Source organism: Gorilla gorilla, chromosome X (assembly GCF_029281585.2).
Source record: "Gorilla gorilla gorilla isolate KB3781 chromosome X, NHGRI_mGorGor1-v2.1_pri, whole genome shotgun sequence".
Lineage (NCBI taxonomy): Eukaryota > Metazoa > Chordata > Mammalia > Primates > Hominidae > Gorilla > Gorilla gorilla.
In genome coordinates this window covers 117,544,306-117,570,199 of record NC_073247.2, presented here as the reverse complement: position 1 = coordinate 117,570,199, position 25,894 = coordinate 117,544,306, and the positions used below count along the sequence as shown (strand labels likewise).

Here is a 25,894-nt window from a genome sequence, read left to right as displayed (position 1 = left end):
AAAAAAAAAAAAAGAAAAGAAAGAAAGACGTAAAGGCCCTCTTTCCTACAAATTTCCTGCCTAAATTGTGTTTCATCTTCTGGTGTTATGGAAAACAATTGCTCAGCATCTTAGTAACAGAGACTATGTTCATCAAATCCCACATCCTGCCTATTTCTCTCCCTCCTCAGATCTGCCTTTTTCTGAGTATCCAGGTCACCACCCTAGCTACATCATTTCTTACCTCACACCTGAACTATGATAACAGCATCTTAGCTGGTCTCCCTGTCTCCATTATCTCCCCTTATCTACTTTTTCCTGCATCTACTGTCAGAGGAATGCTTCACCACATTTCTCAGCCTTAGTTCTCTCTTTCTCTCAACAGGGTCTTGCTCTGTTGCACAGGCTGGAGTGCAGTGGCACGATCTCAGCTCACTGTAACCTCTGCCTCTCAAGCTCAAGTAATTCTCCCACTTCTGCCTCCTGGGTAGCTGAGACTACAAGCACACACCACCACTCCTGGCTAATTTTTGTATTTTTTTGGTGGAGACAGGGTTTTGCCATGTTGCCCAGGCTGTTTGCAAACTCCTGGACTCAAGTGATCGGCCCACCTCAGCCTCCCAAAGTGTTGGGATTTCAGGCATGAGCCACTGCACCTGGCTCTTATTTCTTATTATGTCCTCACACAGAGTCTGCTCTTGCCAACCAAATGTGCTTGCTATCAGCTAAATAAGACCGTCTTATTCTTTGTTGAATCTTCTCATGTGCTAGTCTCTGCACTTGAGAAATTCCTATTCTTCACCACTGTTGGATCTATTCCAAACTTTTATCTTGCTCCAGTCAGCACTGAATTGCCCCACCTCACTTATTAATTTTCCTACACTTAAATGTGTTTTATAAATACCCCCCACTTTCTTCATGTATATGATGTGTAAACTGCTTGAGCACAGGGACTTCAATTTTTTTAAAGGATTTCTATTATACTTTATGCAGTGGCCAGTTCACAGTGGGCACTCAATAAATGCTGATTTACTTTAATACCATTTGGAGAAAATGTTGAGCAAACAGCAGTGAGCATTTGGAAAGACAAGTTAGATGAGTGTAGGTGACTTTACAAGTTCTGATCTCACAGTAATTAAATGGACTGCTGAATAAGCTTACATTTCCTGTGGCTGAATCCAGTTCTAAACCAAGACAAGTTTGATGTAAGAGTTTGAAGTGAATGATTATTGTTTATCAAACTACTCCATACATTCATCAGAAAGCCTTAATGCTCAACACTGTGATCTCGTATCAGACATAGCAGAACAAAAATGCATGAGTAATAGAGAAATTGAAGCCAGACAATTTTCAACATCAAATTCTGTCCTAGAAAAGAGCAACAACAATTGCAAGTGTTCAAACTTAACTGGTCACTATGGAACTATTTTCTGTCTTGAATCTGGTTTTATCAGCACACTACCTCAACTTGGGAAATGAATATCAGGAGTGTAAAGATTTATATGTGCAATTTTCAGGATATTTCCCTTGGCCATTACTCAATTTTCTAGAAAATACTTGGTAAAAACCAACCAATTTATTTAAAAACAAAATGTCAAATGGCAGTAAATGCTTTATAGCAGTGGTTTCATACTCCCGTAAGCCCTTCAAATATTACATGGGTCAAAGACTCTCCTTCTCTTTCCTGCAAGAATTTTTTTTTCCTTCTCACACTTACCATTCTCCAACCTGTTGTGGAAGTTATCCCCAGGATACTACTCATTCCCATGTCCTCTTGGACACCTCTATAAACTTCTCTTTTATAACTGAACTCTGTTTCACCCTCTGATTGCACTGTTTCCTCCAATGCCCTACCATGTTAACCATCAATCCTCAGACAAAGTATCAACCTCTCACATGATGCTATTTTTGGTTCAAGCCTTACCAGAAACCTGCAAATCTGTACTCATATTTTTGAATGAGTGATTGAAAGTGGACCAGATTTAGACCTAATTCAATTAAAGCTTAGAGGCAGTGAGGACAGACATCTTCTTTTCAGGTACCATCCAGCCACTTTTTAGAGTTTCCATAGTTATATTGGAGCCCATAGATTATCAATCCCACCATATTTCATATTTTGCCTAATTAAACCCATGTACACATTGCCCATATCCTTGAGCATTGTTTGTTCTCATGCAATTTTAATTTCTTATTTGTCTACGGTTTTGTACATTTCTCACTTGTCTCATCATTTCTTATATTTTCCGAATGTTTCGCCTTAAAATAACCTGTTTTAAAAAGTATACATTCTTGCATACAATAACATAACAATAAATTTGTTATCAATATATGATAACTAGTTCTACCAGTGTTTTTCTAGATTTCCAAAATAAATTTCGGTGAAAAATTGAGAAGAAATATTTTTCCCTCTGTGAATACAACTAGGAAAATACTTCATGTTCTAGACTAAATACTTATTATACCCTTATGGGCTATATCTTTTAAAAATCTGAGATGAAAATTAAATTTTGAATTGCCATCTAGAAATAAATTTTTATAGATGATAGTGTACACATTCGTTCCTGAAAATTGTAGAAAAGGTTTCTTGTCAAGTTCCCCAGCACAAGTGTGAATGCTTTTTGAGTACCTACTAGTAGTGAAAGGACACATTGTGGCCAGCCAACTCAAATTGCTACCCACATTTAATCATTGTAAATAGAGTAAGCAGAGAGACTCACGTTATATTTTCAGAACTTACATGCTCAATACAGAACTATTAGTTTTAAAATACCACCAAACATTCATTTGAATTAATCTAGATTTCTGTGAAAAATAATATAATAAAAAATACAATTGGTCACTTCAACTTATATTACATGAGTATATGAGTTCATGCAGATTTTTAACTTACTTAGTAATTACACATAGCATTAAAGAACAACCACAGTAAATACAACTTTATAACACTTGGAAACAGTTCAGAATTGATGATAAATTTTCATTTTGAAAGACTTACAGATTTTACAGAACAAAATTATCTTTCTCAGTGGAAAAAGTACATCTATAAAACACCGACATGTGTTGAACAGGACTTTTCAAAGGAGCAACTAATTGTCCCGCTGTGAAATGAACATGTAGCACTGCTAAGCTTTCACCTACTGTTGGTGCAGAATGCATTTTCTGAATGGCTGGATACAGAAAAGCAACAGAGAAACAAGTACTTTGAACAAAACTTGTGGATCACAGAAAATCAATAATGAAAAAAGGTCGAAATAAATAAAGCATATTATCTGGTGTTCTCTTATACATTTGAGATTCACAATTACAAGGGGTGGGCAAATTATTCATTTTTACACAGTGTGTACATTTGTCCTTGTTTTATGTTTGTCCAAGAACATGATTTAAGAACTATTGCAAAATGCCAAAATTGACCGTGATTAACAAATGATCCTCACAGGCATCTAGGTGGAGAGCACATCTAATTTGATTAATTGGAAAGAACATAAAGTAGTAATCCATAATAAATACTAGAATAGGAGCACATTCCTTACAGCAAATAGGCAATACTTACTTAGATTATTTACAAGGATTTTCTGGCATGGTACAGTCACAGTCACTATGTGAGGATGGAGAAGTTTAGCCTATCAAATATATACTCTTTGAAGCACCAGGAGTAGACATACTTGTGCAGGAGCCTTGCACAGATGGCCATATACGATATATACAGAATAGTCTGTTTTATAACTACATTGCCGGTGAGAAACTGTGCAATTGCTGCTCTACCACTAGTAAACATAAATCATTTAGCACTTCATCTACGAATATTGTTGCAGTACTTCTTTCCAATTGCTGACACTTGCAGTCAATATGTATTTAAATTCAAATGTCAACGATGTTGAAAAAAAGCAGGACGATGTCCATATCTTCATACAATACTTATAGCAGGTCAAGGAAAAATTCCAAATATGAATTTGTTAGCAAACAATGAAATGTGTACTTCAAAATGTGTTTTCAAAGTTGTAAAACTTTTGGAATTAGAAAGCCACAAGGGCTGTTCAAAATCATCCTAAAAGAACTCACAGCCTGTCTATTCATTTGCATAAGAAATGCATATTGTTTACCTATCTACCAATTTGCCTACAGAAGATGTGATTCTCTAATAAAACTAAAAGCTGTTATTATGAGCTGTTGATTTAGTCTACAGAAAGTGTCCATTATGTTGAAGAAGTTCTCATTTTTCTCAACTGATCTTCCTCTACAAACAATCTTCCAACTGGAGTGCATCAACATTTCTTTCTTGATAATTCCTGAGTTTTCAGAACTCTATAGAAGTTATTTTTCCCCTTCAACTTGGTTCAGAATTTTCAAATTCAATTAAAGTCTTTAAATTTTCTTTATTTCAAATACCATGTGAATACTGAAATCTTTTTAAATATGGGCAAGACAGCTCACCTACTAAGCATGCAGTCCATGTGCTATCATAAAACCTACTCTAAGACAACAGGATTTTAAAATTTTTGTTTTCAGAAAGAAATCAAAACTGTACATTGGAACAAGGTGCCATACTACAAAAGCAGGTCCTTCTTTCCCCCCACTATTCTGGAAATGTAAACAAAAATATTTAAGTATAAAAGCCATTTTTGTACCTTTTTCTTCAAACACTTTTTTAACACCTCAACGTTATTAGGTGTACTTTATGCTTGGTATAGCAGAAATTCTCTATGCTCATCTAGCTGTTCAGAGGAATTCAGATTTTTCACTACCAAATATCACTGGTAAAGCTAAGCTCTTTGGAGGATAAAGGCAGCAAAGAACTGTTCCTATGAAATTCCTGGGTATCTTTCAGGGTGTTATTAAGGGGTAGCTGTCCATTGAGTAGCGTCAGAGGCAGGTTACAATAAGTATGGTGGTTGCCTAAGGAAGGTACTGGCAAGGTCGTGGCTGGTATCTCATGTTTATAACCTCTGCAACAGTGCCTCATTTGCATTGAATCTGAAGGGTGGAATTCAGGGAGATCAGCTTGAGATGACATCAGAGTGGCTGAAGTACTGGTCATGGCAATAGAGGGTATAGGCTGGAGTTCTCCAAAAAGTCCTTGTTCTGCGGAGTCCAGAACATGGCACCGAGGTAGCATTTCTTTTTTCTTGATGGGCATTTCATATACTAAGTGCTTCCAAAACTTAGAATTTAATTTGCTGCTTTTGGGTCCCTTCCACTTGATCAGGGACAGAAGTTTGATGCTACGCTTTAGTGATTCCACTTCCTGGCAATTCACTTTCCCTTTTAATTCTGTACACTCAATCAAAATCACTTTGATTTCTCCACTGACCAGCATGTTATGGAGTCTGCTTTCCAGTTCGAAAATACTCCATCCCCGTCTGAGAATATAGTCTGGAGTTAGCACGATAATAAGTCTTCTGCTTTGTTCAACATATCTTGTGAGATCTTCCATGTATGCTACAAATCACAGAAAGAGAGAAAGAGTAAAACAAAGACATTGCCAGTCTCTAAAGCATCAGGTTTGCACACTAGTATAGCAAAGATCCAGTCTCTCACTAAAGTCCATCACATTTTCTTTTCTTGTATTGTACATTCCCCTCCTTAAAACTGAAAAAAAAACTGCTTATAATCATTATTTTCTTTTCCCTCACCATTACTTACAGTGTTTTGTTGGCTAACATAAACTCTGACTTCTTCAGAGCTTAGGTGTATTTCAGTGATTTTTATTTATGTAATCATTTAATTCAAGTCAGGCTTCCAAGCTAGTACTCTAAGTGAACAACTAATCAAGGAGCCGATGAAAAGAGAAATGGATCCTTTTAATAAATGCAGAGTTACTGTATTTATGGGTTTTGTTTGCTTTTCTTCTTTAATTTTATTTTTATTAATATTATTTATTGTAATTGACAAATACTAACTGTATGTATGGCCCCTAGTTTTCAACTACTAAACAAGGAGGGGGCTATGTATACTAACTACTTGAGAGATAACTGTGATATAGAGATGGTGGAAAATCTCTTTTAGAATCATAGCTTGTTTCTCCGATTATTTCTGTCATTTGCAAACTTAGGTTCTCCATTATGCCCTTCAAACCCAGAGATAGGGAAGTGGTTTGTGCCCATGAGTTTAATTGGAACTGGCTGCTTTTGTTCCAAGGAAGAGTGAAGAGTAGAGTTGGAGGTGGGGGATGGTGTGAAATGAACAGTGAAGGAGTCTACTAACTGAAAAGTAAGTATTTGCCCTACTTTGTGGAGCAATTCTGAAAGTGAGGTGAATATGTTATCTATGGCTTTTACATGGTAGAGAAACACTCAACTAACTCCGGATTTATTTATCACATGAAATAATCCCTTTGGAATCATGCTTCCCAAAGTCTTATCTGCCAAAAAGGGAAACACACACATGTGTTAACAAATGGAGACTTAGACACAGGTGCTACACCAGAGAGCTGTCTTTACGAAGCAGAACACAAGGCCTTGTCTAATGTACAGTGCCCTCTAGCAGAAGCAGTGCTTACAGAAAGAAGCATAGCAACATTTGTCAACACAAATCTGCCCAAGGTTACAGACTGCTTTCAAGGAGTCACATTCAGCACATATTGTGGGGCCACCAAACAGCTCAGTACAAGCAATTTGAAAAGGGAAACTTATTTTACAGATGCATATTTTACAGATGATCTCTCTTTTCTAAGGTTTTATTTTCACTACTTGGCAGCAAGAAAACTTTTACAAGTGAAAATGAGCAAACTTTCTTTATACCCTACAGATAAATAAGAAACTTTTAAGAGATACACATAGAATTGCCCATTTAACAATTTGTTGTTACTGTTCTTTGGGTTTTGACTTAATACATTTCAGGATCTTTCTCATGCAGTAGTTACAATGACTGTATCTGTCGGGATAAGGCAGTGTCTAAGTAGAGAGGGAACTTTTAAGAATTTTGATTGTTTTATTTTAGAGATTATGCATTCAGGGGAAAAAATAAGCAGTGAAATCTGCAAAAACAAAATGAAACAAAAAACCACCACAGAAATAGTAATTGAGAAGTTATCACTCTGTAATTATCACTTTTAGAGAACTGGTGAAACAGAAGGGAAGGAAAGGTAGGAAGTTTCAATAGAGTGGAAAAATATTTTCCCAATGTATCAACAGCTCTGACTCTTCATTTTCTTCCTTTCTTTCTGCTCCCAAAAAGAAAGAAGTTATGTGGGAAGCTTCATCATTAGAAGTTGAATCTGTAAGATACAGTAAAATAAACTATCATGCATTTTTCTCATTATTCTTTTCACCTTTCCTCCAAAACAAAACAGAACAAAACCCAAACCCAGAATCATGATATCAGTGCAGGAGTCAATGAAGATACAGTTTTACCAGGTGAATTATGAATTCATTATTAATTTTATAGAATAATTCTTCACAAAATAATTTACCAAGGCGTTACTTTGAGTAGTATTGTTCCCTAATTAATTACAGCTTGTAATTCCATTTAAAAAAATTAAACCTTGTACAAACCTTGTCAGTAACACTCTGTCACATAAAGTGTACCTCTAGGAATAACAGAATTTTTATGTGTTAGTTTGTAGTCTAAATGTACTTTTATTTTATTTTTTTATTTTTTTGAGATAGAGTCTTGCTGTGTTGCCTAGGCTGGAATGCAGTGGCACAAACACAGCTCTCTGCAACCTCGACCTCTTGATCTCAAGCAATCCTCCTGCCTCAGCCTCCTGAGTAGCTAGGACTACAGGTGCCAGCCACCATGCTCGGCTAATTTTTTATTATTATTTTTTATAGAGGTGGGGTCTCACTATGTTGCTCAGGCTGGTCTCAAACTCCTGGCCTTAAACAATCCTCTGTCCTCAGCCTCAAATGCACTTTTAAACTATGCTTTTAGAAACTAAAGCTATATCTATACATGAGTCTATCAACTTAAAGAAAAGAAATTACAACCCAGGTATCCACACTTAGAAACTGTACGCACATGATTCATTTGACTGGGATGTCATGGGCTTTGGCTTTGCTAGCTTCTTTTTGGGATGAGGAAAGGAACAGGGTAACATTTTCCCTCCATGAGTATGGTTCTCCCCTTTCATCCGTCTATTATATTTTGCCATCTGACAGTAAAGCAGTATGCAATATTTAGGGTTCTTGGGGCTTCTTAGAGACTTATTAGACAGAATTTACATTTGCCCCCAGAAGGAATGCCTGTCAGTACAGGTCCCACTATACTTAGCTACACGGGGTGTGGGAGTTAAAGGGAACCTTGGAGAGAGGGAGTGGTCCCTGTCTCCTGCATACTCTACTGGCTGTGCTTATTCTGGCAAAGCCTAGTGGAGAGTTGAGGCAACCATCCAGATAATTCCTGCTGAAAACCTCCTGTAGAAGAAAAAAGGTCTAAATTATCCTGGTTTGCCCTATATATACATTAATCATATGCACTAGAGGCAGTCAGTCAGTATATCAAAATTTTCCCTGGGTAGACACAGCCCCAGTGTCCCAAAGAAAACATGAGCCATTTGCTTGGGCCCTGAATCTCGTATTCCATTTCACTTGGTGAAAAACCAAGTGGAAGTTTTCAGATGTGAAGCCCACATTTCACTTCTTGGGATGATGATCAGTGGCTGGGCAGCAACCTCAATGTTTGAAAGCAGCTGGGGAGGTGCCTCTAAGAGCTGACTGGCTCTTAGGAAAAGAAGGCGAGACTGTGCCCCAGCTTCCATATTCTGGCTTGCTCTCTGTTTTTCTTTTTCTCCCCCATTTCCCCCTCTCTACCTCTGTCTTTATCCCTTTCTTTTTCTGCCCATTTATCCTCTTTTCTTTTTACTTCCTTCTTTGTTTTCTTTCTCGCTCTTTCTTTTTACCTATCCCATTCTTCCTCTCCATCCTATCTCCCTCTGCCTCCTTCTTCCTTCTCTTCTTAAGTAAGTTTTCTTTTGTTGTCTTTGGGAAAATATAAGAACCTAGCCATCACAGAAAACAAAAGTAAATGAGGAAGAAATCAAATAGGTAGAGTTCATATTTTTTACTTGCTAATCTTTAGCCAGGGAATTGTTGCTGGCTTCTATGAAGCAAGTGCCCCAGTTTCCCCTTCACCCCGGGGTTGTATGTCTGCATCCAATGACTGTGATCTGGAGACTGATACATTAGGCCCATGTCCTGTTTTTGTATGGCTTGTGAGCTAAGAATGATTTATATATTTATATATATATATATATTTATATATTTTTATATATTTTTAAAGAGTTGTAAAAGAGAAGAATAAGAAGATATGATGCAACAATATAATCTACGAAACCTAAAATATTTACCATCTGGACCTTTACAAAGAAGTTTTGCCACCCCTGAATTAAAGACCAAGGAGGGTGGTTGGGTTTGGAAAAGTTCCAAATAATCTAAGCAGAAACAGGTATCAAGTTAAGACATTGCCAGCCCATAGTTAGTAGTAGTCCCTGACAGGCAGTGGGGTTTGCCCTCATAGGGTTGTGGTTTTTTGGGAGACATTTTAGAAACCTTCAGAAAACGTTTTTAAAAGCTTGTTACCACGAAGAGATAATAAAGAAACGTTTTTCAAAAAAAAAATCCCTAAATCCACAGCACATATGAATACTCACTAAATCTTGCCCTGACTTGTTCCGGCAAATTTAGCAACTGAGTAGCAAGAATCCCTTAAAAGACTTTTTCCACATAAAAATATAAGATATCCCTTAAATAAAAGGTCACTAAGTCATTTCTTTGCAAGCTGTGGTTTGATGTAACTTCTGATGACAGAAAAGACCAAAAGGGGCTGTGTCTGATAGCCTTCTGTTTCTCTAGACCAGTCTGCGAAACCACAGCAGATTATCAGACATGAAACAAAGCCAAGTACATTTAACCTGTTCATAATCTTCAACAATTAGAGAAAGAAAAAAGTCTCCTTGAACATAGTTTTGATAGGGTGCTTAAATTGATATAATTCATTTTTTCACATTATAAGTGCAAATGAAATAAAACTTTTTCTTTTGTCTCTGCTGGGAGTTGACAGAGAGTTAGGAAAATATTCTGGAATAAAATGCCTTGCCACTAGACTCTCCTTGGGATATGTACTTATTAGAGAAATGAAAAAAACATCATGCCAGTAGCACCAGTATTTGTAAAAAGCAAAGAAAGTTGCTACCTAAAGCCTTATTAAAAACAAAGCAAATTCAATTTTAAAATATCTTTCAAGGGCCATTGTGTAAAACAAAATTCTAGTGCATTTAGAGGAGAAATAGAATTAGATCTAGAAAAATGACTTAAAAGCAAATTATGCCATTCATTAACGAAGGAAAAAGGCAAACTGAAGGAGGAAATAGAAGCAGGAAGAATGGCAGCCACAAAAGAAATTGCTTCTAATGGGAAACATACACTTTTCCAAAAGAATTCAGTACTTTCTTAATTCTCAGGCCATTGAGTCTACTGCAGATGTAGGCAAGAAAGACATGGGAGAAAAAACTCTATATTCATGAATTTCTATGTGGTCTTACTCCTGCCTACTAACCATCTGATTTCTCAAACTAATCAATTAGCTCCTTATAAATTATTTTTGTGTTGACACCTCCACTAATGTCAAGGTCATTATCAGCAGCATATAGGATATATATTTTTTAAGAAGTTAAAAGACAGATACTTAGCCTATAAACAAAAGCATAATTTATTACTTTCCAGATTCATATAATAGTAATTTGATATGCTTAAATTCACGGTTATGCACAGCAGCTATTATTAGTTAAAAAGACACACCATTAGGGTGAGACAGGATGCATCAAAACAGATAATACTCCACTAATTTTTGGTGAACGTTAGCTAATTTATAGCTATCAACAATATTTATAAAACCTATAGGTTAATATATCAAGACCTAAAATCAAGCCTACATATGTTTCCTATATATCAAAGAAAAATATATTATTCACCACTACATAGTTGGGGAAAATATCACACATTTGCTATAACTAGAGGCTTACAGTGGGTTACCTTATATCACTAAAAATACTATCTGAGTTTTATATAATGATTCTAAATACTAACCTACTGGCATAGTTACACACATTGACTCTATCTTGGCTGATGTTGCTAAAGATTTTAGGTCTTGATTCTGTCTCTACAGATGTAAGATTCTGTGTCTGTTGTTTGCCATGGAGACTGAGGCTACATAATGTTAATTTAGCCGCGTGTGTGTGTGTGTGTGTGTGTGTGTGTGTGTGTGTGTGTGTGTATAGGAAGACTCTTTTTTTCTTTTTCTTTTTTTTTTTTTTTTTTGAGACGGAGTCTCGCTCTGTTGCCCAGGCTGGAGTGCAGTGGCGTGATCTTGGCTCACTGTAACCTTCATCTCCTGGGTTCAAGCAATTCTCCTACCTCAGCCTCCCAAGTAGCTGGGATTACAGGCATCTGCCACCATGCCCAGTTAGTTTTTGCATTTTTAGTAGAGATGGGGTTTCACCACATTGCCCAGGCTGCTCTTGAACTCCTGACCTCAGGAAATCTGCCCGCCTTGGCCTCCCAAAGTGCTGGGATTACAGGCGTGAGCCACCGTGCCTGGCTGGGAGCCTTTCTAAATATGTGTGATATTACTTGTCCTACAAAAACCTTTCCTGCCCTCTCCCCTTCCAAATTCTTGGCTTGATAATTCACAGTTAGCTGAGCTAAATTTCTTAGGCAGGAGTTTTGTTCTCTATAGTATGAGGGTCCTAATTAATTTTGATTAGTCATTGACTCAGCAGCTAACATGAATTTGCTGAGACCTGATGACTACAGGGAATTGTGTGTATTTACAGTTCTGAGTTTGGAGGCTATATTGCTAGTAATGAATCCTGTACTTTCACATTTCACCTGTGGGTGAGTGGGGAAGCATGACGGTGTGAAGAATCCACTCTGAATGCTGTCCACATTTCTGTCTTGTTTCTCTTCTCTCTTCACCTCTTCACAGAGAGTAGAGGTAGGGAATGGGACACATTTAGAGAAGATTGAAAGAAACAAAGTGGAGAGTAGCAAAGAAAGCAAACCTGCAAAATACCCTCCACCTCTTTCTTTCTCTCTTCTGAAGCCCTAAAAGCTTGTAGTGTAACTAATTCTCACTGGTGCAGCCTTAATGAATATGGAACAAAGCCACTTACTACTTACAGTCTTTTCTGTGTTTCCTCCAGTACTTAAGACAATCTTATCCTGGTTTTATACTATGTTTTTTGTTTGTTTGTTTGTTTTTTTAAGATGCCTGTTCTTTGTGCCACCCAAACAGCAGATTTCCTGAATGAAATTCTACATAATCAGCTCTAACCTCTACCTCAAACTTTGATGAGAAACATTATTCTATTGACCTCAGTACATTGCTGGACATATTGAAGTACAGTTTTTTTCTCTCTTGACTTTAACATGAAGGGGATGATGGACACGTTCAATTTTATTACATGTGAGTAAAGTTCACACAGTATGTTAAATTTCCATGATTGTTCATGTCACCCCTCCCTCAAACTTTTTAGGTCACAGACATCAGATTGTCTGGAAAACGATTTTATTACTCCCCAAAGACAACTTAATTAAATGGTGTCCAATCTGTTCGGCTATTAGAGGAACTAGTGGCAATGAATGCTTACAGATCCATGTACAAAAATGTTTTTTTGCATGCCTCACTTCAGAAGTGACTAGGGATCATCTGACACCAGATGTATTCTCTAGTCATTTGTCATTTCATTGTCAGCACAATCACATGGCTAGTACTAAGCATTAAAGAATTGAAGATTAGATTAGTGAGGAAAGTCTACCAAATGCAAGAATGTAATCAGACATTATACTTTTTCCCTTAAATTACTGAAAGTCTTAGGATTCCTTCATGGAAAATTGAGCATAAAGACAAATGAAAAGATAATTCGACACATGAGGCTAAATTCATGAATATAATTTAAAAAGATGTGGCCAATAAACCATAAGCATGATAATATTTTTAGTTTTCTAGTGTATTTCTTGAATGCAATCATGCATGAACAACTCACATAGGGATCCTCATAGTCTTTCTATAAATAGAAAGGGAAATTGAGGTAAAAGCCTTCCAAGGATTTTTTTTCTCTTCAAAGTCCACTTAGACATCTGTAGCTTTTTCTAAAGCTTCATCCAAAACTGGTTTAATTTATAATTGTTAATAAATATTGCATATGTACCTTTCAGCACCTTACTTTCTTTCTTTTAAAGGGAAACAAAGAGCACAGGATTGGGTTGTTTCTACTTTTAGTTTTACAATGCTATTTTCTCCATCTGACCAGTGGCCCTCAGCCTGATTCAATAACTTTTTACATTTTTGGTTTTTATTTAATCTCTACAGAAACACTGAGATAAGATAGGCCCAAGAGCATAAATGGTACTCATCCAAAAATGTCCCCAATCTCAGGATCTCAATTGCACAGCTGGGTTCTGTTGGTCACATGTCAGCTTCAGAGCACATCTGTTCATTCCTCAAGGATCTTCTAGGCCCCATGAACACAATGTGCTCTGTGTAGAGTAGTTTATACCACAAAAACCAGCAGCTGCATGGGTGAGAAAAATCTCTACTCAAGTTTGTGTCTCTAGGCAGTTTGAGTAGGGTGTTTTCTATCTGGCTTTCTTCTGGTTGCCTGTCACTTCTGACATTCAGATGCCTGTTGGCAACAAAGTTGCTTTCGCTATTCTCAGGGACAGATGTTTCTAGTCTGGGAAAAGACAGACAAAACTTTTACTGGAAAGTAAGAATTCTTGCCATATTTAGGCACCCAACCTGAGAAAACATAAGGAAGATCCTGGCCACAGGCTCAAGAATGGAAAGGTAGTCACTGCCAGGAAAATAATGTCCAGATCGGAACACTCAGTTTCAGCATTTAGGAAAAATATTTGCATTAAATTTCCCCATCTCTGCTGGTTCATAATGGCCAAAGGACAACATATTCCTGGTAGGGCATGGGTGGTACAGACACCCCCAGCTCACCTTGGAAAGTGACATCTTTGTAACCAAGGTTTCTGAGAATTCTTGGTTATATGAGAGAGAGTGAGAGGGAGGGAGGGAGGGAGAGAGAGAGAGAGAGAGAGAGATTTTCATATACTTTCGAAACTGTGTACATTGGAAAGGTTTGTGTGTTGATGAGGTTGAGTTGGAATACCGTGAGAGTAGTACAAAAAGACTGAAGATACATCAAAAGTGAAGACATTAAATATGAATGGGTTTATGTCATAGATGTCATTAATTTGATTCATAGAAAATTATTGTTGTGGATCAAGAATGATTTTATGAAGTCTGCTTTCGTAGTCCTCAAAGGCCTCATTGCTAGTTTTCAGAGGAAGGAGTAGTCTTAGGTCAACATGTTTTAAATGAGATGTGAGGGACAAACACAGCTTATAATACTGTAACTAGGTTTCCCCCCCAACAGGAATGTGTCTGTATTTATATAATATAAGCTGTTAAATCTGTACCAATGGTTGAAAATACAGACCACAGAAGCTTCTTTAATAACACATATACACCAAGTCCAAAATGTTCTACTCTGTCATTCATGTGTAAATCAAGTATATTATTCATATACTTCATTGACTTCCTGAATGCGTGCTAAAAATGCCAAGGAAAAACTCGTTAATCCTGACATGGTGACTGCTCAGCTAACTCTAAAATGTTGATGGAAAAGAAAAATTGTCAAAGGGCCTTTTTAAGAGCCTCTGCAGGTTACACTCGCAAATCGGAATTCAGAGAACATGAATTTCCTCGTTCAGGAAGGAAGGATTAAAATCAAACACCCTCCAGTGGTTGCATCTAAAAACTGCATAGTTGTCCCAAATGGCTTACTTGTAAAAGGAGTCTTCCTGTGCACCACTGAGGACCCAAGATCCAAGCCCCTACTCAGTCTGATTTTAAAGCATTAAAAGAATTTTCTATGGACTATAAAATCTCTGCCCATCCTGATGACATTTTTCAAACAAAATCAATAAACATCTATGAAGCATCTAATGAGCTCAAGTCTTCTGCTACATGACTATAGGGATACAAAAATAAATGAGATATAATCCCTGTCCTCATGGAGTTTATAATCTTGCTGGCTAGAAAAGACATAAATAGATGAAAAGCTAGTAAAATTATTTTAAAATGCAAAATGTCACAGGAGTACAAATTTACTGTCAAATAAGTGATTATACACCATGAATTCTACAGCTGGAGAGATTATTATGGACTTTTCACAGAGGCAGTGATATGGAGAAGGATAAGTAGGATTTGCAAAGTCATAGAGGACTAACATGAACAAATGCATTACAGGGACATACAATGTATATCAAAGGCACAGTTTGGCTAGAGTGGAAAGTATGAGTAGAGGAAGTGGTAAGAGACAAATTTAGGAGATAAATCTGGGCTGGCAAAAGATTGTATAAGTGTTTAGCTAACGGTTATAAATTTTATCCCGTAGTAAATAGTGAATGATTCATTTGTTGAACACAGAAGTGACATGATCAAGGAGATGTACTTGATATTAGTGGGGCTGAATGGATGGGAGGAAAGATAAGGAAGATAGAGGGATAATTAACATTGAAGGAGTTAGATAATTAGGGCCTACACTAGCATGGAAAAATGAGAATGAAAAAAATGCAAGGGACACTGGATTTGGGAGAAAGACACAGAAGAATGAAAAATGACTCTGAGGTATCAGGATGTTCCTTGGAGAAACAACAAATGTAGAATAGTATTTCAAGTTGTAAAAATGGGGTATCAGGATGTTCCTTGGGGAAAAAATAAATATAGGATAGTATGGGGAAAACCGCAGAAAGAAAAGAATGAAGGACCATGATAAGAAGCTTGGGGAATTCTTACATTTGTGAAGCAGGAAAAAATAAACCAGTAAATATTGCCTTCTTTGTTCCTTTCCATGCATTTCTAAGTGTGCATACTAACGTGCACACATCAACATACACAGACATAAATGAACGCTAAGAAAAGAGATGAACAATCAAAACCCATTTGTTTCCATTTGTCTCCTGTCAGCTTAGTGACCAAGGCAGCCTGCTGGTAATCTGAATAAATGTTATTGAGGAGCAGCATGATCTAGCAGAGTGAGAACCAAAGTCAAATAAATCTAGGTTCCACTGCCAGCTCAACCATTTGCCAACTGTTTGATCTTGGACGATTTTGGGGTTTGCTTTCTCAGCACGAGGATATAAGTACCTACTCTCTCGCAACACAGGGTTACTGTAAAAATGAAATGAAGTAATGTATGTGAAATTATTTTATACACTGTCAAGTACTGGTAATATAAGCTTTTTATTTTGTTATTATCACATGTTGAAATTAACATGTTATGATTTGTAGTTACCAGTTCAATCTTCCCCTCTCAAGGATATTAGTACTTATATGCAAATAAGTTCTAGAACTTATATTTTCCTCAATGGCATTTTAAGCTCTTCGAGAGCAGGGACTATGTCTTAGATTTCTCTGTGTTCCCCTTATACTTTACTGTGTATGTGTATGCACTCTGGACGTTAACGGGAAAAAACTACATATTTTGCCTTGAAACTGAATTTATTCTGAAAGCCTCAATATAGCCTTCAATGTGTAGCATAACTTAAAAATAGCATTCAAGCCTAGCATTCAAGTGTCTTGAAAATAATTTAAGTACACAGTGAGAGTGCTGTACCCAATGGCCTCATATACCTTTTTAAGTGGATTTTTCCATAAATCTGGAAATAAGTGACAAGGCATAATGAATAACAAGGTTGAAAGGCATAGATTCAAAGCCATTAGTAACAATAATTGTAGGTATAACTAGACCCTCAGTGACAGAAGACTAGCTTTGCAACTGAAATATATTGAAAAGGCTTTAACTTTTACAGATTTTTTTAAAAGATCATAATGCTTTTCAGGATACTAAGGCAATATAATAAAAATGACCATTATGGCACAATTTAGAAATCATACCCAAAATATTAATGAGAGTGCCTTTAAAAATATTCAGATGCTAGAAAGTCAGAACACAGGCATATGGGAAAAATTTGGATTTAAGAAACTCCACTGTGAGAAACAACTGTCTAAATACTTGGCTCTGATGTTTGAAGCCTTCACATAACATCCTAAAAGAAACAGAACGTTTTAAACACAAAATTTGAAAGTACTTACTTCCACTTGGAATCAGGTCTCTTTCTGGGATGAAGAGTTTATATCCATAGTGTTTTTCCAGGACATCTGGCAGTACTTCAAGAGCAAACTGCTCTTCTTCAGGACTGTCACAGTCTAAAGTATCTTGGTCCACTTTTGTGTAAGAGAGATAGGCATCATATTCCTTGTTGTCTTAAACATAAAGAACAACAAAAGGGTTGTAACTATTAACAGGTTCTCTTTGAGTACTAAGAGGCAGGAATAGCACAATAATTAGTGACCGTCTTTAATAATTGGAAAAAAATAAGTCACATGCCATGTTATAGGAAATCTAATCCCTTTCAAAATAACCTAGTCATATCATATGAATTGAAACTTATGCAATGGGCCACCTATAGTCAGAACAGAATAAAAGAGAGAATTATTATTTGTGACTTCCAGTGACTATATGCATTTGTAATACTCAATGATGTGTGAATGATTAGCTCAGTGTGTTTGAATGCAGGACTAAATAGACCAAAGTCATGGATTTAACCCCTTTATTTTCCAGTTGGCTTGGCTCTGTTACTTGGCCACAGACTATACCTTGTTTGCACAAATATGTGCAAAAGATCCAACAGGGGCTGGGCCCTAGAGTGTGGAAGATTGAAATAATCCAGCCTTGCTCCTGGAGACACTGTTCACAGCACATGCCATAGTTCCAGTTGGTTAGTGTCGTCATCTTCATATACAAAAAGCAGTTCATTACCAAATATTAGAGACAGCAGCTGGGTTTTATACAAGTGCGTTGCCTGTTATTCTTGTTCAGTTCATGGCCAACTAATATGACACAAGCTTCCAAAAGAAGCCTTTGTTTCAAAATATACATCCGTCCAGTATTGCCAAATTAGATTTTCCCTCCACACATTTAGTCAGGGAGTTAACTGTGCTTTGCAAGTGTATTTTTTCCTCTTTTGCTGTATTGGCTCAGAGCCAGTCTCTCCAGAGAGAAAATGTGCATGTATGCATACAATTTTTTTTCCTGCAAAATGTTAATGAACATAGCCACTTAAGGTATTAGTTTCTGAAGGTTTTAGATGGGCCACATCCATACTGAAAAAGTTATAGTGAGATTTTCAAAATTCCCTTATTAAAAAAATTTTTTTAAAGTTAATGTAGTGAGCACAGACTTATGTGAACTATTAGTAAACCCAGTTACTTACAAATAATAACTGCGAAAGACTGTTAAAAATTTCAGGATTTGTTTCTCAAACACATCAATATTTTCTATTAAAACATACCTAATTAGAACATATCTAAAACCTGACCAAAAGGTAATTTATAAAATGAAGCAGCCACTCATTTACTTCCACCATAACCCACACCATGATTTCATTCTACATGCTGAAGGAGGAATAAATGATAGACATATGATGTGCTGTAGATACCCTCTTTTAGGAGTAGATGAGACCTCCCTATCTCTGAAGTAGGATTATGTTGTTCTAATTTTAGTAAGATTTTAGCCTTCACCACTCTGAAACAAAAGAAATTCTGGTTATTTATATTAAGATGGTGCCTGAAGGAAGGAGAAAGGGTTAATACTCTTTAGCATCTTTTCTGGCTGCAAAAGGCTTCCATAAACCTTGGTTGGATTACTTGATTGCCTGGAAGCACATGTACATGAAGGACTGCCCTGGGTAGTTGAGATCATTTCGCTTACAAGTTGGGCGCATTCCACTGTTGTGCATAAAATTCTGCTTGGAAGTGAGAATGTTCATAAGCAATGCTAATGTAAGAACCTCCTGGTAATCCTAGCACCTCTGCCCTTGTTCCAATCACGTGCAGGATACACCTGCAGGCCCCTGACTTTCTCCAGCTATAATTACTCACCTGGGACTCAGGGCTGCCGATGATACACAGCTGGAAGAATAAAATAGGCCAAAGGACAAATAGCTCCATTCACATGAGCAGAATATATTTCATTGTTCTTGATAGATAGTGTTGCTGCCTCAAACTCCATAATGTCAGACCAGACCCTGTTACTCTCTCTGACTTTGATAACTTTCCTATTTCACAAACCTCCCTAAATTGAACCACTTATTAATTCATTCAACAATTATTTGTTGAGCATCTGCAATGGCTACTTGACTTCTTTACCCATCTGACCAGACCTTCTAGACTCCTGTCCTATTGCTTGTACTATGGTTATTTGTCTTCCAAACATACTAAACTCACATATTCTTGGTTCTGTCCTTACTGGCTCCACCTATATTCTGATATTGCAGTTCAATGCTACAAAGACTTACCCCTAGAAAGTACTTCTATACTTACATTTTCTAAGATGTGACAAAGAGCATGCATGTCCTTGGTACGTATTAACACCCAACACATCTGGATTATAAATTTTACCTCGCATTCTAGAAGCACACCATTCGTTGAAAAAATGAATGCTTCTGGTTTCATTCGTGTCCCTTTAAGATGAACTAAAGGTGAAGAGCTTATGGTGGCTGGCCAGAGCAGGAAGACAGCTCTCAAAGCCACCATGTCAGATGTCCCAAAAGCTCTAGGATACCAGCTAGTGAGCCAGCAGTGACACGGATGCTACAGTTTAAATAATGCACTTCAGCCTTATGTAGACAGCCAAGAAAACCTCATGAATAGCTGCAGCTGTTGCTCACAAAGAGGAGCAAGATAAAGCAAAATCAACAACATGATGCAAATAAGGTTAACAGCAAGGCCTGAAAATAGTTTCTAAACCAAAAGGCTGTTCAGCAGCACCACTTTTCTAGGCAAGGCTAATGAGCCTTCCTTTGTGCTAAATCATGCTGGCTAAGCTCATCTGAGGAACCAGGAAATAGAGCACAATGCAGACAGAACAGTGTAAGGAAGAGGGCTGGCACAGTGGTTACCATAGGTATGCTGTTCCTAATAAAGAGAGAAGTTATAAGGAAGATAACGAAACGTTTTGTATAAGAATTTTCCTATTGTTACATCTGTCCTTTTCTGTTATAAAATCTGATTCGAATCCTGTTCCCTATCAAGAAGCCATTTGTGTTTATAACTCAGTTGTTCCGCAGCTGTGCTAAACAGAGTGCTAAACTCCTAGTTTCTACAGAGCAAATACTGTGTAATCTTGTTGATTATTATATACCTACTACCTACTATAGTACGTGTGTGTGTGTGTGTGACTGCAGTGTTGATCCAGATGAAGAATATAAGTAAATGCATCATGCATAGTCCCTGCCATTTAGTAGACACTTAAATATTTAATGACTGAAAAACTGAAAGGTTAAATAAATGAAGCAATCATTGGTGGGGTGAAATAAAATGAATTAAATTTTAAACATGGCTAAGAAGTTAAAGTTTGTTGGATGGATTTTATTTTATACAAAATCAGGCATTTTTATAAGAACTTTTAGGAAATACTATTATAGATATTGTCATAGAGCATGAAGAAAAAGCATATGGTTAAAATTAAGTTGTGTCTATGTTATGTCAAAATATTTCAATAGTGAAATGAAAAACTTGATAGATTATCTGGATGACATCTGCCATTCTGTAACTGTAGATTTCCAAAAGGCAGTTAAAATTCATTTATTCATTTTCACCATATACATGTTGACTTTTTAGTATTCCACTGAAGCTAATACAGAGGTTATATACTTAAAGTCCAAGGTTCTATGCAGAAAAAGAAAATATTTTAACCATCCTTCCTAATGAAAACACTTGAAGTACCCTCTCCCCATATTGCATTTCCCCCCAAACAATGAATTTGGAATCAATACATAAAATTATGTGATCAAAATGCTCTATATTACTGGACACCTTTGGAACCATGAGCCACATTGCAGATAAAGATGCAAAGTGGAATATTTAATTCCTGAAAAATTCTATCATATCAGCATAAAATTAATCTTACAAATATGTACTACAACTGATCAGTTAGTCTAGGTTATTGGGTATCAGTGATGAAGGTAATTAATTATTGTAGATTAACATAATAAATTGTATAATCTTAGAGATTAACAAACTGCATATTATCAGGACTCAAAACATATTAATCACAGAAGCCTCCCTTTCATATTTTTATTTATTTTATTCTTTTTTCTTTTAGATACAGGGTCTCACTCTGTCGCCCAGGCCGGAGTGCAGTGGTGTGATCATAGCTCACTGCAACCTTGAACTCCTGGGTTCAAGCGATTCTCTTGACTCGGCCCCCACGACTATCTGGTACCAAAGGCATGCACCACCATGCCCAACTAATATTTTTTAAACTAATTTTTGTAGAGATGAGGTCTCCCTATGTTGCGCAGGCTGGTCTTGAACTCCTGGGCTCAAACCATCCTCCTGCTTAGGTCTTCCAAAGTGCTGAGATTTTGTGAGCTACTGTGCCTGGCCCCTTTTATGTTCTTTTACAAAGATAATACATCTTTTACCTTCACAATTGGATACTTTAGCCACTTGCTGGCACCTGGGAACCAGGGACATTTCCCTCAGTAACACATTCTCTCTAGTTTTTTTTTTCTGTGTACAGATAAGAAGTCAAGATTTTTCAATATTAACTGCTGTATAGAGGAAGAACTGAGGGTAATTGATCATATTTCCATATATATTGTCAGTATATACAATAATTGTTGGAATAGACCTTAATTTTTCATTTCTAAGATATGTCTGAATAAGAGTCTGTAGTACTTTTAAACTGGCTGCTGTAATTGCTGAGTAAATGTGTAGATTTGAAAATGAGCAAATGAGCATGCATATGTACTCATCAAAAAGCATTTCACGCCAGGTGCAGTGGCTAACGTCTGTAATCCCAGAACTTTTGGAGCCTAAGTCCAGAGGATTACTTGAATGCAAGAATTTGAGACCAGCCTAGGTAACAAGGTGAGACCCTGTCTTTACAAGAAATAATAATAATAATAATAATAATAATAATAATAATAATAATAAATTGGCCAGGCATGGTGGAATGCACCTGTAATCTCAGCTACTCAGGAGGCTGAGGCAGGAGGATTGCTTGAGTACAGGAGTTCGAGGCTGCAGTGAGCCAAGATTGCATCACTGCACTCCAGCCTGGGTGACAGTGAGACTCTGTCTCAAAAAAAAAAAAAAAAAAAAAGACAAAAAACACACATTGCTTTGCAGTTAACAAAAAAAAAAGAATTTCTGTAATTTACTATGAAAATATGAAAGTCAATTAAAACCCACCCATATGATCATTCACATAATAGTAACAATAAGACCAAAATCAGATTCCTCAAAAATTTTGACATTACATCTATCACTATAAAATTAAAATCAAAACTGTGAATTTCTCTTTTTTGAGGTAAGACCATCAACTCAAAAAAATAAACAAAAGCCCCAACCTTACTTATTTTGGTACAATGAAAACTCAGTTTTAAGTCTGTCTTTTTAAAATAATGTTTTCCAAATTGGACTACTTTCTAAAAAATTTTTGGCTTACCTGTGGCATTCTATACACATTTCCAAGGCTTACAGCAGTTTCGGGATGAGAACTTTATGTATAAGAAGCTACATGCCATGATTTCTTATTGATTTTGATTGGAAACATGGCAGTTTGTACTCTTGAAAAAAATTAAATCATTTTAAATGTTCAAAGAAACAAAGCTCAGTACACTGCTTTATTGATATTTCACTCATAAGATTTTCAAATTTCATAAGCAGCAAATATAAGAAAATGATGAGCTACACTCTGAATTTTTATTCTTTCAGGTCACCTTTGAGAATGGTGCTATAAGCATTCAAAATATGTAGGTACATGTACTTTGAGCTTTAAAAGGATTGCCTCCATAGCTTTCAATCTGTTTCTTGCATGATTGCTTGTTTTGTAGATGGCAGCAACGGCTATAAATGATCTGTACTTAAGTTTGCATTTTCTGAAAAAAATTGGAATTGATTCTTAATTTGCTTCTTACTAAGGGGGAGGGATTTGACAGCAATTGTTTTATCTCCTGAGCAACTAATGTCTTATTGTTAAACTTTTTATTGGAAATAAAGTCAAATGTATAGGCATATTATAAAAATAAAACTATTTCAAAAAACATACATAGCATTTACTCAGATTTACCTATTGTCAATATATTCTCCTCTTTTCTCTTTTTCTTGGTAAGTCTTCTAAACTATTTAAAGGTAAGTAACTTGCCATAGCCCTTTACCCCTAAATATTTCAGCTTGTACTTTCTAAAAATAGGGAAGTTCTCTTACATAATCACAAATGCATGCCGTTTAATGGAATTTGAACAATAGAAGACAGCTTACCATCATTAGTTTCATCAGCTCCAAAGTGCTGCCTGTAGAAGAGCATCAATTCAATGTTGTAGCATTTGTAAATGACCACCAGCAGTACAAGGAGGAGGAAGATTGCTCCCAGGCCCCCTGCAAGCTCAATTTTGTAGATTAAATCTGGAGCGAACAGAATAAACAGGAAAAGGTAATTAAATCAACAACACTTGGGATCTTCCCATATTTCTAGTATATAAGATGTACTACCATTCTGTTTTCCTTTCCAGAAAATTCTTGCTTAATGCAGTAGCTTTGCTCTTGATACATTTGTATGAATCAAATTTTTGTAAAATAAACTATTTAAAATTTGATTAATTTACTATTAAAAGTGGTAAGTCTATCTGAAAAGGAATAGTTGCTCTCAATTCGTTTTGAACGCATCTAAGATGTCACATATATGCTTTTGCTCTAAATGTATTTCAGGGAACTATTAAAGCTACTTTATTCTGGGTCCAAGGCCAATATTTTCTTATTTCTGTTTAATTATCTTATTGGTTTAGCAAGATTACCATCTAGTACTTCTCAGGCCACAGGCCCTATTCTTTTGCAGAACAACATCATAAAATTACTTTCAGAATCAAATAAAATCTAATGAGTTTGCAGGATTTAACTGTTTCATTTAACCCCAGTAGAACATAATCCAATATAAGGTAAGCAGGTAAAATTAGCTTATCCATTTCCCCTACTTATTTGAATAAATGACTGTAATATATATGTGATATAATATGCCCAATGGAGCTAAAACAGAATGAGAAATCTAGGCTAATCACTTGGCCTCTTCAGCCAACACCAGCCTACCTGATAGCAGACTTAGGCTGCTCAAGGGGGGCATCCCTAGAACTCTGAGCATTGGAACAATTTAATCAAAATATAATGGAAGAAGACATAATGTCTCCCAGGCTCAGGGAACAGTGACTTAACCTGTAGTTAATCGGTGATATTAATAAATATAAAGAGTGTATCATCAAAAGACGGTATGGTATCATGAAATTTAGAGAAATGGGAAGTCAGAGGAGAATTTAGAATGTGAGTTCAGCAATGTCCATAGGAAAAATACTGAATCTGAGAGACATCAGACCAGAGACGTATTTTCCACAGGGACATTATTGGTCTCATTATAATTAGATAAAATTACGTACAAGATTACCTAACCTCCCTTTAACGTAATTACATAATTACCAAGTGACTATTTTATTACTAATTCAGCTTACCATGTAACTGGAAACTGGAAAAGAGAGAGACAATCTAGTTTGTACATCAGTTCCTTGTGAGTTTAGTTGGCATCAGTCAGTCTTCCTGGATGGATCAATTCTGGGGCACTGTCAAAATCAAATTGCTGACCATTGACAGTCTGTCACTCTTGAAAGCCAGACTGTCAACCTTTCTCTAGGAATGTCCCTTATCTCTATACAGGATTATTGCTTAAGAGAAATTAGCCAGGCTCAATATAACAATTAAGATCCATTTAGTAGTTTATATTTTATAAAAAGAATATATATATATGTGTGTATATATATGTGTATATATATGTGTGTGTGTGTGTATATCTATATACACACACACACATACACACACACACAGAGAGAGAGAGAGAGAGAGAACAGCCAATCAGGAGAGTCATAGAATGGAAATGTAAGAAACACAAATAAATGTCACTCTTTTTGAGTACGGAGAGAGGGGGAAGGATAGAAAAAGGAAGAGAGTGGGGCTGCTGTGAAGGACAAAATATGCCAACAAGGAATATTGTGAGGGCACACACAATGAATAGGGGTAGGAAATTGGAATCTGTGTCTGTCATGCCTGCTGCAGGAGGTGGTCTTTTAAAAAACTAAGCCACAAAATTTCAGGTAAAAAAAAAAAATTTCACCACATAATTAGCAATGCTTCCTGCCCTCTATGTAAAACGTGGCTCTCCAGGAACCACTACCTTCCTCTGCCTCTGCCTATGTTGGGGGTAAAGCAGGCTTTCTTAAGAAATCTCTGTGGGCTGCAAATCACAATTTTTACTTGTTTTCTCACCATCTTATATACACCATCAATTACACATTATTAAAAGCCAATTTTAAATAGAGCAATACAGTTTTCTTTGTTACTCTGAAAACTGACTTCTCTTTCATCTTGGGGCATTAATTGACTTGATTCAAAAGGTTTTTCCTGTTTTAAGATGTTCACTTTATGCTATAAATTTTTTGGTCTTTCTGTCTGTCTCTCTGGTCAGAAGAGCTTTCAAATGTTTTAAAAGTCGTGGAATGGGAAGTTTTTCAGCAATTTCTATGTTATTTACAGAGTAGATTGCTATTAGGTAGATGGAAAACTTCAGCAGCAGGAACAATTTGTGCTCTCAAGTAGCAGACATTTTTTCAGCAGTAAGTTTATGGAAGAAAACCATGGTGAAAAAAGTACCGTTGTGATTTTGGGGTCCATTTTATAAAAATGTCTTTGAAAGATATTATGTAATGATGGCTGTTTAAGTTGAAAACTGTGAACCTAGGCCCAGAGACTCAACCAGATTCTTTGATTCAGCCCAGGCAGTCACATCAAAAGGGAAACA

At 36.4% G+C, this 25,894-nt stretch overlaps 1 protein-coding gene across 1 annotated transcript in view; it reads right to left on the bottom strand.

Annotated features, from left to right (window-relative positions):
• Window positions 1-2,643: 2,643 nt before the first annotated feature.
• IL1RAPL2 (interleukin 1 receptor accessory protein like 2) overlaps window positions 2,644-25,894 on the bottom strand; it is a 1,227,386-nt gene continuing 1,204,135 nt past the window's right edge. Inside the window, exons 9-11 of the mRNA XM_004064643.3 lie at window positions 23,320-23,463; window positions 17,083-17,253; window positions 2,644-5,415 (exon numbers count right to left, since the gene is read on the bottom strand). Coding sequence (XP_004064691.2) covers window positions 4,718-5,415; window positions 17,083-17,253; window positions 23,320-23,463 — 1,013 coding nt within the window. The 3' untranslated portion in view covers window positions 2,644-4,717. The remainder of the gene's footprint in view (window positions 5,416-17,082; window positions 17,254-23,319; window positions 23,464-25,894) is intronic.